The 13,630-nt window shown below is 50.0% G+C and overlaps 1 protein-coding gene across 1 annotated transcript in view; it reads right to left on the bottom strand.

Annotated features, from left to right (window-relative positions):
* Window positions 1-249: 249 nt before the first annotated feature.
* LOC135460934 (zinc finger protein 660-like) overlaps window positions 250-13,630 on the bottom strand; it is a 30,702-nt gene continuing 17,321 nt past the window's right edge. The window contains exons 4-5 of the mRNA XM_064737908.1: window positions 1,275-1,353; window positions 250-1,088 (exon numbers count right to left, since the gene is read on the bottom strand). Of these exons, the coding sequence (XP_064593978.1) occupies window positions 250-1,088; window positions 1,275-1,353 (918 nt within the window). The remainder of the gene's footprint in view (window positions 1,089-1,274; window positions 1,354-13,630) is intronic.

The following is a 13,630-nucleotide window of genomic DNA, read 5'->3' as shown; positions in this document are numbered from 1 at the left end:
CTTTCCTGCCCCGGGCAATGTTCTGAGGTAGGAGTGAATGTAATGGCAGGGCCATGGCCAGACCCTCATGTTCTTCCATCCCACATCATGTCATTGGCAGGGGCAGGAAAAGGGACAGGTGTCTTCCTAGCATGGATCATGGGGAACATGGATCACCAGGGCTCTTTCCAATATGGGTCCTCCAATGAGGGATGAAGCTGGAGCTGGGCATGAAGCTCTTCTGCTGTTGGGGCACTGATAGAACGTCCCTTACCGGTGGTTCCATTCATGACTGGTCAAGTCAGAGCGCTGGGTGAAACTCTTCCCAGACTGGAGACACTGGAAGGGCCTCTCCCCTGTGTGGATGCGCTGGTGCCTGATGAGGGTGAACTTATGCTTGAATCCCTTCCCACAGTCAGGGCAGCGGAAGGGCCTCCCCTCTGTGTGAATCCGCTCATGCAGATGGAGGTTTGAGCTGGTCTGAAACCTCTTCCCACAGGTGGGGCACTCGTAGGGCCTCTCCCCAGTGTGGATGCGCTGGTGGATGATGAGGTGGGACTTGCGCTTGAAGCCCTTCCCACACTCAGGGCAGCAGAAAGGCCTCTCCCCAGTGTGAATGAGCTGGTGCCTGAGGAGATCAGAGCTTATCTGAAAGCTCTTCTGGCACTCGGGACACTCGTAGGGCCTCTCCCCGGTGTGGATGCGTTGGTGGGTCACAAGGGTGGACCTGTAACTGAAGCCCTTCCCACACTCCCCACACTCGTAGGGCCATTCCCCGGTGTGGATCATCTGGTGGCAGATCAGGGTGCTGCGCTGCCTGAAGCTCTTCTCACACTCCAAGCACTTGTGGGGCTTCTCCCTATCATGAAGCTGCTCACGAACCACCAGCTCTGTGCTCTGGCTGAAGCTTTCTCCACCTTCCTGACTCAGGGTGGCTCTTTCCTCCTCAGCGCACCCTGGGCTGAGTTTGGAGCCCCTCTTCCTTTGAAATCTCTGGGAATTATCCTCCCCATTGAATTCCTGTGTCATGGAGCTGCTCAAAATGGCCTCTTCCTCCAGGTTCTGCCATGGGGATTTGTCCTCCCTGGTCTCCATCCTCAGCACCTTCTCTGGGGGAGGAAAGACAAGGAGAGAATGGGATTTGCCCCCGTGCCAGAGGGAAAGGTAACGAGATCCCCCCAGTGCATCCCCGGCAGGATGGCGTTGGCAGAAGGGTTGTTCTGCAGCTGGGGGCCATGTTGGGCTGGGAGATGGAGCAGAAGAGAGGGGGAAAGGGGCACTGACTCCCTCCTCACCTGCCTGGGTGTCCTGGGGCATCTTCCTCTTTCTCTCAGTCTCTCCCTCCATCTGGCTAAGTTTTAGGAATGGGAAATTCTGTTTTGGGAGGAAAACAAGAAATGAGCACACTAAATTTTGCACCGGATTGAAGGCACACCAGGGGGAGAGTCTAAGTCAGAATTCCAATTCAAAAACAAAATTAGGATCAAGGCAATGATACAGAAACACTGCCTTAAACTCACAGAGTCAGGATATAACCTGACACCCTCTTGGTCAGGGTAGTGGCAGCCGTCCCATTAAATGGTGGCTGCAGTCCTGTTGGAGTGATGAACGTGATTCTGTCAGAGCAGTGATCCTGCAGAAGGGTCTGATTTTCCTCTGAAGGTCCAGTGGTGGTTATGGAGCTCTTGTCCTCTGGGAATCCAGTAGGCAAGGTGCTCCTGGTGTTGCCAACCTCAGCTTATATCCAGGTAGGGGAATGCTTGGATCCTCCCCCTGGGCGGAGCATTCCACAATGGGGTGATGGAATTTTATCAGTCCTGCAGTGACACTCAATGGCCCATTAGCAGAAGATATCTCCCCTGCAGGGCGTTATCAGGGCTGAGTCATGGAAGAGATAAAGAACCCTGCCCCACCTGTTTATAGCAGTTGATGAAGATGGGGATTGAAAACATGCATTTGGTTACATCTTGCATGGCAACGTGAAACAGTGGGGTAATCCCTGCTCAGGGGGTGAACACCACCCCCCTTACCCAAACTGGCTCAGGTGTAAAACCCCCACCCTGGGAAGGCCACACACACAGGGGACAATGTCACACTTGCCCTGCCCCAGGTGAGGTCTCTGTCCCTGTCACTCTCTTTCACAGGCTGGGGGCTTTGCCGAATGTTAGAATAATTTTTCTCTTTGTCCCTGTCACCTTTGTGACAGCTACACAGAGCTTCCCCCTCCTTTTCATAATCCTAATTTCGGGGCCTAATTTCGACTTCTCTTTCATCAGAATGTGCCAGCAGCTGAGCTGGATCTGTGCAGGACCAATGGAATTTGGATTTGCCACAAAATAGCTTCTATTGTAAATTTATAAAATTTTGGGATTTGTTTGCATTTCCATCACAAGTGACTTGTGGGAAAAGCAAATTCAAGGCATTTTATCTAAGATTAATTTTGGTTTCTGACAAGAAACGACATTACTTTGTCCAGTGCCCAGGGTTGATCGAGGAGCCTCTGTGTCTCTCACCCTGGGGTGTGCTTCGGGAGGTTTTACCCCGTCCCAGACCATTCCCTAGGGGGTTTGTCCCTGTCCCTGTCACCCCAGGCCATGCTCCAGGGGGTCTCCATTTTTCTCACCCCAGGGAATGCCTGGGGGGTCTCCCTCCCTCTCACCCCTGTGCCACGGGGTGCTCGGGGCAGTCTCTGTCCCTCTCAGCCCAGGGGATGCTCGGGGGTCTCTGTCCCCTCACCCTGGGGGATGCTCAGGGGCTCTCCATCCCTCTGGCCTCAGGCAATGCCTGTGCAGGGCTGGGGACCAGGGGCTCTCTGTCCCTCTCACCGCTGAGGCTGCTCGGGGCTGGGGGGGCTCTCCCACCTTCTCACACCTGGGGAGGCCGGGGGGGTCTCTGTCCCTCTCAGCCCTGCTGTGATCTCACCCAAACATCATCGGGGTCAGAGGGACAGAGACACCCCCAAAGCCCCAGAAGGGCTGAACTTGTGGATGGAAATGCCCAGCTGCCTTTTCTTCTGATGCCTCCTCCTCTCCTCAGCTGAGGATGTCAAACTCCCCAGCAGCAGGAAAATCCGCATTCCCTGTTTCCTTGTAGCTGCAGCCTGGAACATCCACTCAGAGTGAAGAATTTTCTGATAGCTCTGCTGAATGACAATGGCAAGAGGTTTGTGAGAATGGGAAGAAATTCTGTTTTGATAGTAAATAAAATGTGCAAAATTATTTCGTTCTGACATATTCCTTTTCAGTCAGTTCTGGTCTGTTTTCAGAGTGCCACCTTCTCAGCTGATTGTGTTTGTGCCCTCCTTTCTCTCCTGCCTTTCTTTACCTGCTCTGTTTCTCTCTCAGTGTCTCCCTTGACCCAGGGCAGCTCCCACCAAAGACATTGCCCTGATTTAATTCCCAATCCAGGACCTACAACAACCATGGGTGAAGATATGAAGACTGGCAGTGAAATGTCACTGTAGGATCTTGCTCCACTTGGCTTTTGGCTCCTTCTTGAGAGCTTCTCTTTCCAGGGCAGGAACATCTTTTGCTGGCAGGAAACTGGAATTCCAGCCCCTGGGAGTGTGTGCCATGCATCCCAGAGGGGCATTCCCGAGGCTTCCAGGACACAGGGAATGGGGATTTTCCTGCTTCTGGTGAGTCTGACATCCTTGCCAAAGGAGAGGAGGAGGCACCAGAAGAAAAGGGCAGCTGGGCTTCATCTTTCCACTTGAATTAGGTGGGGGGGGGAATCTCTCCTCCTGTCTGTAGCTGCTTCAACAGGGATGTGACAGCTGATCCCAGAGCCCCAGGGGTCAAAGTCAGGGCTGCCCTCAGGGAATGCTCACCTCCTATTGAGGTGGGAGCATGGGAGCACCTGGATCTTGGAGCACCCAGCTGCCCCCCATGTGTGGAGGTGCCTGAGGAGAGCTGGGATGATGCCAGTGACATCCTGCAGTGACATCCCCCCTGTCCTGTTCTGGGTGAGCTCAGTCCCAAACCTGGCCCTGATTCTGGTCTCAATCTCACTCCATGTTTAGACATACTCACAGTTTTGTATTTAATCTCATCCCAGTCCCAGACTCATCCAGCCCCAGACCCAATCCCAACCCCAGCCCTAAAGCCAATCCCATGTGTAGCCTTAACCTCAATCCCAGCTCTAATCCAAATCTCAGACCCAACTCCAAGCCCAGCCCCAATTCCAGCCCCTTCCTAAATCCTCAGCCCCAAACCAAATCCCAGGTTCAGCCCTTCTGGGACTTTGGGGGTGTCTCTGTCCCTCTGACCCCAATGATGTTTGGGTGGGGTCACAGCAGGGCTGAGAGGGACAGAGACCCCCCGGCCTCCCCAGGTGTGAGAAGGTGGGAGCGCCCCCCCAGCCCCGAGCAGCCTCAGCGGTGAGAGGGACAGAGAGCCCCTGGTCCCCAGCCCTGCACAGGCATTGCCTGAGGCCAGAGGGATGGAGACCCCCCGAGCATCCCCCAGGGTGAGGGGACAGAGACTCCCGAGCACCCCCTGGCACAGGGGTGAGAGGGAGGGAGACCCCCCCAGGCATTCTCTGGGGTGAGAATGATGGAGACCCCCTGGGGAATGGCCTGGGGTGACAGGGACAGGGACAATCGCAAGAAATTCCTCCTGAGCGTCCCCCAGGGCAAGAGGCACAGAGACCCCTTGAGCATCCCCAGGGCACTGGACAAAATAAACTAGGCAGAAATCAAACTTAATCCTACATAAAATACTTTGATGAATATTTGATTTTCCCAAGAATCACATGTGATGGAAATGCAAACAAATCCCAAACAGGAATAAACTGACAATAGAAGAAATTCTGTGGCAATTCCACGTTTCATTGGTTCCTGCACAGCTCCAGCTCAGCTGCTGGCAGGTTCCAATAAAATAAAAGCGGAAATTAGGCCTAATACAGATTATTAAAAGGAAGGGGAAACTCTGTGTAGCTGTCACAAAGGTGACAGGGATGTAGAGAATAATGATTCTCACATTTGGCAAAGAACGCAAGCCTGTGAATTCCAGAGTTATTTGGGAATTTAACTACTTGAGCTGGGCTTTTTGTGGGATTTATAGCAGCCTTGTGTTCCTCACCATGGGGTGAATGAACCTTGTCAGTCTCGCTGGTAACATTTTCTCCCTTTCCTCCAGTGATTTTAACAAACTTTTCTAGGAAGGACAAGAAAATATTTTCTTTTTCACTGGCCACTCACAACAGCCATTTTCCTCATCATTTCTCCCATAAGTTCCCCGGGAGGAAGGAGGGACTGTGTCCAAGTTTCCAAGAGTTCTTCCAGAAAGAACCACAACCTCCTCAGAGAAGGGAACCATACTCTTGTCAAAGGCACTTGGAGTCAGACAACAGTGCCCTGAATTCACTGTGCCAAAATAATGTCACAGTCTGGTTACTCAAATTGTTATAGAGATTCCTCTGCCCAATTAAGGTGCTAATGAGGCCACATCCAAAGTGTACTTTATTGAAGAGTAAATGTGAGGTAGAGAGAGAGATGGAAAGAAAGAGAAAAGGGGAGAGACCAATGGAGTGACAAGGGACAGAGACCTCCCCTGGAGCAGGCCAAGTGTGACATTATCTCCTGTGTGTGTGACCTTCCCAGGGTGGGGGTTTTACACCTGATCCAGTTTGGGTAAGGGGGGTGGTGTTCACCCCCTGAGCAGGGATTACCCACTGTTCCAGGTTGCCATGCAAGATGTAACCAAATGCATGTTTTCAATCCCCATCTCCATCAACTGCTATAAACAGGTGGGGTAGTGTTCTTTATCTCTTCCATGACTCAGCCCTGATAACGCCCTGCAGGGGAGATATCTTCTGTGAATGGGCCATTGAGTGTCTCTGCAGGACTGATAAAATTCCATCATCCCATTGTGGGATGCTCCACCCAGGGGGAGGATCCAAGCATTCCTACCTGGATATAAGCTGAGCCTTGCTACAACCAGGAGCAGCTTGCCTACTGGATTCCCAGAGGACAAGAGCTCCATAACCACCACTGGACCTTCAGAAGAAGACCAGACCCTTCTACAGGATCACTGCTTTGACAGAATCACCTTCATCACTCCAACAGGACTACAGCCACAATTTATTGGGATTGCAGCCTAAGAGGGTGTCAGGTTATATCCTGACTCTGTCAGTTTAAGGCAGGGTTTCTGTATCATTGCCTTGGTCTTCACTTTCTTATTAAATTGTATTCTGACATAGAGTCTCCCCCAAGTTTGCCATCAAAGGCAAAAGTCATTCCTCTGCTGGATATTCAATCCACTTTCCACAGCAGACAGTCTCAGAGCAATGGAAAACACCTTCTGAGCCCAGCACAGATCCCAAGGTTCCGCCAAACCCTCCCTGCCCTGATTCTGCCCAGATCTGCTCTTTGCACACACGAGTCAAAGGCTGAAGTCAGGAGCTCCCTCCATGGCCAGGGGGAGGAAAAGAGAGAAAGGGGATGAAGAGCTCTCCTGTGCAGAGCCAAGGTCCAAGTGCAGCCCCTGCAGTGGGAGCCACAACTCATCAGGTTTGTGTCCCTTGGGCTCAGGGCCTGGTGACACTCAGAGGCACAGAAAGGTTTCTTGCCAACAAATAGAAGATGAACATTTGAACAGTTTAATAACCATCTGAGGTCTTCCCTCAGCTCTCTATGATGTCCCAGCAGCTTCTGACATGTCCACCATCCCTCAGGGATTTGCGTACAGGAAGAGTTTTATAAAAAAAATAGGAAAAGGTAATTCTAGGATAGTTATAAATGTAATTAAGATGTTGAATAATGTGATATTTATTTGAATTTCAGAAATATTGAGTAATATCCTGAAGTTGAAAGCATAAACCCAGCCAGTTGAGAGGCACTCGAATGACCAGAAAGCACCTGCAGAAGGAAATCTGGGAGAAATGGAAGGAAAATAGATCCAGCTGGTCTAGTGAAGAGATGTACTCTGACATGGCTATTTATCCAGAAGACCTGGAAATGTCTGAAGGAAAGGGTGTCATGAAATATTAGACTGAATGTTGATGGCAAAGGCAGAGGGGAAGATCAGTGTTTCTTCTCCTGCCATCACTAAAAGGATGCAGTAGATCCAGGAAATACCTGCTCCCAGCGGGAAAAATTTGCCATTTCTTAAAATTAATTAAAAGACCCAGATAATAAAAATATGCTTGTATATTATGAAACCAATGGTGTTAAAACCTGTGCCCCTTTCCAGGCAGACATCAGTTGTGTGCCCATGAACAGGCAGTGCCACTTGTGCCCGCAAGTGTGCCCCACTTGCCTCCCTGCTGGGCAGCCTCTGCCAGCTCCTGCAGAGCCCCTGGCACCTGTGGGGCTGCACAGACAGCCCTGCCCGGGCTCTGCCGGCCTCTGGGCCAGCAGAGAGGCAGCCAGGGCTGGCCATGGCCAGGAACAGGCCCTGAGCCCCGCAGGAGGATGGAGCTGGGCCACAGCCAAACTCAGCCCAGGCCAAAGCTGGACTCAGCAGCCACGGCTGCCAAGGGCTGGGCACAGAGGCTGGTGCTGACAAATGTCCTGGGCCCCCTCCCTGCTCCGTCCATGCCTCCAAGGGCACAGAGCAGCCTCCTCTCTGGGCCACTTGCCTGTTTGCAATGCCTTGCACAGGCGCTGGCCCTGCCCCACAAGGCCTGGCCTGAGTCCTGCCCCTGCACGCTCAGCCAGGCTGAGATGGACACTGATGGTTTCTGGGCCAGGCTCTCTGAGCCCAGCCCAGCTCCCTGCAAGCTCTGCCAGCTGCGCTGAGCTCTGGGCAGCACCAAGGGCCTCTCCCCAGCCCAGCCCAGCCGGCTCTGGCCCCACAGCTCTGCTCAGGCCAGGCTGCTCTGGGCACTGCCCCATGGCCTCAGCCCCTGGCAAGGGCACAGCAGCAGCTGCAGCTGCCACAGGACTCAGCCCCACCATGGGGGAATGTGCTTGGCCAAGGCCAAAGGAGGCTCCCTGGCTGCCCTGCTCCCCTCGGGCTCAGGTGCTGAGAGCTCTGCAGCCCCTGCTGCCATCCCATCTGCCCAGGGCAGCACAAGAGCCCCGGCCTTGGGGCCCTGAAGAGCTGCTCCTGCTCCAGGCCCAGGGCCCATGCCAAAGCTGGGGCAGCCACAAAGCTGTGCCCATTTCTGTTCATTGCTGCTCTGATGGGGATGAATCCTCTGCCACTTGGAGGTTGCTGATGAATTTTACTACTCCTGAGGCCTCTTCTTTTGTGAGCTCTTAATTTCAGGAATACAGTAAGAAAAGCTCATAAACATTTGTTCAAAATGCCTGAACAAGCAAAATCTCATGGAATAATTCAAGTTTTCAATTCTTCTGTGGTTAATTAGACACATTTCAGTAGTGTATTCAAAGTGAATATACTAAATTGAAAACAATGCAGAGTGAACTGTTTTGTCCTGATTTTTTCTTGTTTATAGATGTCATGTTTTGACCTTGGCACAAAGCCAGTGCCTCCTATGAGAATACCCTCTCCCTGATGTCTGCTGTGAGATGTGACCAGGAATAAGTCAAGTAGGCTCTTGCTTAGAAATAAAGAAAACCTTATTAACTTTATAAACTACAAGAAAAGAAAATAAACACAAGGAAAATGAAAACCCTACAAAAGCATTTTCCTCCTCCCCCCCACCAAATTTCCCAATGCAATACATTCTCCCAAATCACCAACTCTCAGTCCAGCACCACTCTTTAGAATACTCAATCTTCAGTTCATCAAGAGGAGAGGAGTCTTTCTTGCACCATAGGCTTCCCCTGGAAACACTGTTGAAACCTCATGTGTTTTCATGTCACTCAGCACCGCTCGGAAAACCTTTTTGCTATCGCGACATCTTCCTTCCATGCTCAGTGCTCTCACCACTGTGCATGGACCAGAGTTGCTTCTAGGGTTGTCTTTCAAGGATGCCTTGTCTCACTCCAAAAAGGCACAGTCTCTCTTTCGGGACATCTGTCCCCCCCAAATTTTTGCACCCCTTGGGGCCGAGGGGTACCCACACTGAACCCTCCTGGTTCTGAGGCACTGCCTCCCCCTAAATGCAGTCTCTGTGTCACAGGAATAAAAAATGGTTCAGTCTATGGCCACACAAGAAAAGTCCAGCCAAAAGGCCACTCCATCATCTCTGCCCCCACTCAAGGGTCTTCTGCACTTCCCTCATGGCCCATCCCTTCTTATCTCGTCTCTTATCTCTCTTCTCATTCAGCTCCAAGAGGATCAACATTTGCAAGTTTTCTATCATGCAAGAAAAGGGTTAAAAATTTCAGTCTCTGCTTGTCTGAGAGCTCTGGAGCTCCTACACTGACCTGCCGGGCACCTTCTCATCGCAACCCCCCCTACTCCTTCTGGGCTGCCCGCTATCAAAATCAGACACTGACTCTCCCTCTCTCTCTCTCTCTCCTGGTGGGGGGTGGCTGCTTGATGTCTCTTGGGGCTCCTCCACCCTTCCATCCTCAAGGGCCTCTTCACCCCAATCTCTGTCCAGGCCCAGGCCTACTGCAGGGCTGCCCATCCCCCACCCAGCAGCAGCTGAACAGGAGAGGGAGATCCAACCTCTTTGCCTCCAAAGTCCCCAGAGAGCTCCCCAGGGGCGCAGCTCTGATTTTTAACTCCTGTGTGTTCTCAGAGGCGTGTCCGAACTTCAGTGGCTACGTCAGGTGCCAATATTAAAATCTGAACACCTATTGGTGGCCACAGCATATCCAAAAAGAAAAAAAAAAAAAAAAAACACACAAAAAAAAAAACCTACATCCTGTCACTGTCTCAAACATGACACTAGACTGATATCAGAAATGTCCAATTGATATTGACCCCCAGCACCTTCTAATGCAGTCTGAATAGATCTGAAGATGAAGACCGTTCATGGCTGACAATCAATAACATTTTGTGTTTTGCGGAGAAAAGAAGAAACCTCACAACTTGTAAAAGTTGTAAAGCCCGGTATGCTTTATTACGACGCGCGCCGGACGCATGCCCTTTTGGGGAGTCTTGCGTCCGGCGCGCGTCGTAATAAAGCATACCGGGCTTTACAACTTTTACAAGTTGTGAGGTTTCTTCTTTTCTCCGCAAAACATTTTGGCGAGCCAGCCAGGAGTTCTCTGTCCCCGCGGGGCAGGGGGGATAGACGGACCTCCAAGGTGCGCCCCAGGATTTTTTCCTGGTGGGGCTCCGCTTGTCTCAACTTGCCACCTGCGAGGACAGACAACGACCCGCTGGCCTGCGGAAGAGAACACGGTATGTATGGGGCCCCAGGGCGGGGAGGAAGGAGAGAAAGGGAGTAAACCACCCAGAGACGTCTGGGTTCATGGGTTCAGCTGATAGAGCAGCTGTATTAGAGACGGGGTTCAGCTGATAGAGCAGCTGTATTAGAGGCCGGGTTCGTCGTTCTGATAGAGCAGACCGCTAGCGGCTTTGTGGGTAAGCCGGGTGAACCCATGTATGTGTGTATTGAGGATTCATAGTTCTGATGGAGCAGAACTGGTGAGCCCGTGTGTTTTGTTTGTGTGTGTGTGTGTGATGTCCGGACACTGTGTTGCTGTATGGTTAATGTGTGTGGCCAGTGCACTGTGTTTGTGATCGTGCAGGTGATATGTGTATGGTGTATAAAAGAGAGTAAATCTACAGTGCCCTACAGTGCGGGGGGGTCAGTACTCCCCGTGTTTGAAGCAGCCGAGTGAGGCCTGAGGCGCCGGCTGCAGCAGGCTGCGGGGCAGGGAGAGAAGTGCCCTGCGGAGAAGCGAGTGGAGGAATGTCAGTGATGGTATTTATCGTGTTTGAATGTAGTGATTTGTGTAGATTTGGTACATTTTAACCGTGAGTATGAGCTCAGAGAGTTCCTTTGCCTTGGATGTTTGGACTTGATCTCTAGACTGTGTGCTGCTATTTTGATTGTGTCCAGGAAAAATTGATTTGAGTAAATGCTGAATTATGGTGTGCTGTGTTGTGTTGAGAAAAGTGAGCACTTTGAGAAATATGCCCTTTCCCGGTGATTTTGTGTAGTGATTTCCTTCCGCTGCATTGTGGTAATTTGATTCTCAGATTGTATAGTAGTGTTTGTGGAGATTTTAAGATTTTGTTGCAACAAGAGTAGCATTTTACATAAGAGAACTATAGTACAGTGATTTATGTTTAACTTCGATAAAGCGAGTTAAAAGAATTCCAAGAATTCTCCCCCTCATAGTAATTCAAGCCATGGCTCTAGTGAATTTGAGATAAGAGAGAGGGGGGGGAGTGAGTGCGTGTGTCTGTGTCTGCAGGTATATCAGAGTTTTGGCTGTGACTAGCACAGCCTTTTTGCAAAGCAGCAAAACAAGTGTAAGTAGACACAGTGCCTTAATTAGATTGTGCAAGAAGAGAACTAGAAAAGACTGATATTTTGTAAAACAGAGTTTATATAGAAGAAGTGAATGAGATGAATTAGTTAATGAGACTTATGAGATTTATGAGACTTCAGTTGGTACTGCAGTAAGTCTTAACTGGAAACAATCTGCTGTAGAGATTTAAGGTTCGCTGTAACAAACCGAATAGCCTGCCTTTGTGAGCAATTTTGGGGAGCCTTTGGTACATCAAGAGGCTAGCAGGCTGTGTGAGGTGACAGTGGCTGCGCCCTGGGCACAGGGACAGCTCTGGCTGCCCTGTCTCCCCAGGGAACACGGGAATGGCCTGTGGGCAAGAGCTGGATGTGCAGGTATTATTGCAGTGCGGTGTTTATGAGAGACACTGGTATTGCTGTTTTGCTGTTCCAATAAGTGTCAGGTACACGCCCCGAGTGTAAATTAAAGGTTTCTGGTCAAGCGGATTCAGAACCTAAGGTCTTAGAGCTTGTGTGTGGGAATTACATCTGATACCTGCCGCCTGGAGCTGTGTGTATAGGAGGAAAACTGAGAAACTACTGTGAAGGTCTGTAAAAAGGTTCAAATGGAAGCGGGATAGGGCAAGGAGAAATAAATAATGAGAACTGACCAGAGCAAACAGGTTCCTAAATTAGCCCCTTTTGGGAGGGGCTCGCTGGGAGGAGGTTGCCAGTAAGAGCAGCTCAGAAATTAAAAAGATTTATAGTGCTTCATTGCTGTTAGTACTGTTTTATAATAGGAAGATAAACGGGATAGTTTTTGTATGCTGAAATGTCTTTTGTTTTAAGAAATCACCCAGAATGACAAAGAGACTGTGAGATCAGACCACTCTCTGGTCTTGGCCCTTGAAAAGGAAAACAAGGCAAAGAGAAAGCAAATCAAACATGTTGTTCAGCGTGCAGCATAAGATAGCAACGTATGAAATCAGGCAAGGATTATCACGCTGAAATGCGAAGCAATCACAGTTCGCAAAATGAGTACATATGATTTGTAAAGGCTTCCTCCCCAGGTAAGGGAGGAGGGGTAAAGGTAACCTTCCCAAAAGGGAAGAATTTTTGTCAGCACAAGGGTTATGTGTTCAGTTTTAAATAAAGCTTTAGTACCTGTGGAGAATGTTTATGTTGTAGTATGGGGAATGAACAACTGGCCAGTCTGAAAAGGCATACTTTTGCAAACCTTTAAAGTAACATGTGTACTATGTGTACCTAAAAGCTTTTGTACAATTCGCTCAATTTGCTAAACATTCTCAAATGAGAAAGGTTACTCTGGAGACAAATAATATAAAGATGTTAGGCTTAATATTAACAGACACTGAAATTAAGAAAGACATTAGTAAGGAGATATTAGAATAAGTAAATAAGTGTTTTCAAGGGTATGGGCCTCTGCTGCACCAGGGAGAGTGAAAGATGCTCCCCCATGGGATGCTCCCCCATCAAGCTTAATGAAAGAACACAACCAGTGAGAACTGAGTAGTACCCTCAAAAGGAAGGTAAGGAAGGAATCAGTCCAATAACTGGTAGTACTGGATTAAGGGCCGTCAATAAGATAACACAGAATTTGTACCCTGTGGTAGCAAATCCATAGACCTTACTAACCTTGTTTAACACCTGAGCTAACCTGGTTCACTGTTTTAGGCCTAAGAGATGCCTTCTTTTGCCTCCCTATCCACGAAGCCAGCCAGAACATTTTTGCATTCAAACACAAGCTCACATAGTCCATGTGCCTGGAGGCTTCAAAATTCTCCACTCCGAGTGGAGAACAGCTTGCAAAGACCCAGAGTCCCAGGAAGCTCCACAAGAGGAAAGGAGGCTGTTGCAGTACATGGACGATCTTCTAGTAGCCACTCGGACGAGGGAAGCAAGGGAAGCCTGGACGGTAAGCCTTTTGAATTTCCTAGGACTCCAAGGATGCAGAGTCTCAAAGAAAAAGGCACAGGTAGTGAAACAGAAGGTAATCTCCAGACCCCTCTATGCTCTTATTGCCAATGGGAACTGAGATCTCCAGTGGACAAGAGACACCACACGGGCCTTTCGCCAGCTAGAGAGTCCCCTCATGTCGGCTCCAGCTTTGAAACTTCCAGATGTAAGTAAAGCATTCTTTCTATTTTTCCATGCAAGGAATTGCTCTGGGAATATTGGCTCAAGACTTGGGTCCATACCGGAGGGCAGTTGCTTACCTCTCTAAGCAACTAGATGCAACAGCCAAAGGATGGCCAGGTTGCCTCAGAGCTGTAGCAGCAGTTGTGCTGAACATTCAAGAGGCACACAAGTTTACCCTGGGACAAAAATGACTGTGCTAGTGTCCCACACAGTGTCTGCAGTACTG

This window comes from Zonotrichia leucophrys, unplaced genomic scaffold, assembly GCF_028769735.1.
Source record: "Zonotrichia leucophrys gambelii isolate GWCS_2022_RI unplaced genomic scaffold, RI_Zleu_2.0 Scaffold_129_128886, whole genome shotgun sequence".
NCBI lineage: Eukaryota > Metazoa > Chordata > Aves > Passeriformes > Passerellidae > Zonotrichia > Zonotrichia leucophrys.
The sequence above is the reverse complement of the archived record's forward strand: the minus strand, read 5'-3'. Positions and strand labels throughout refer to the sequence as shown.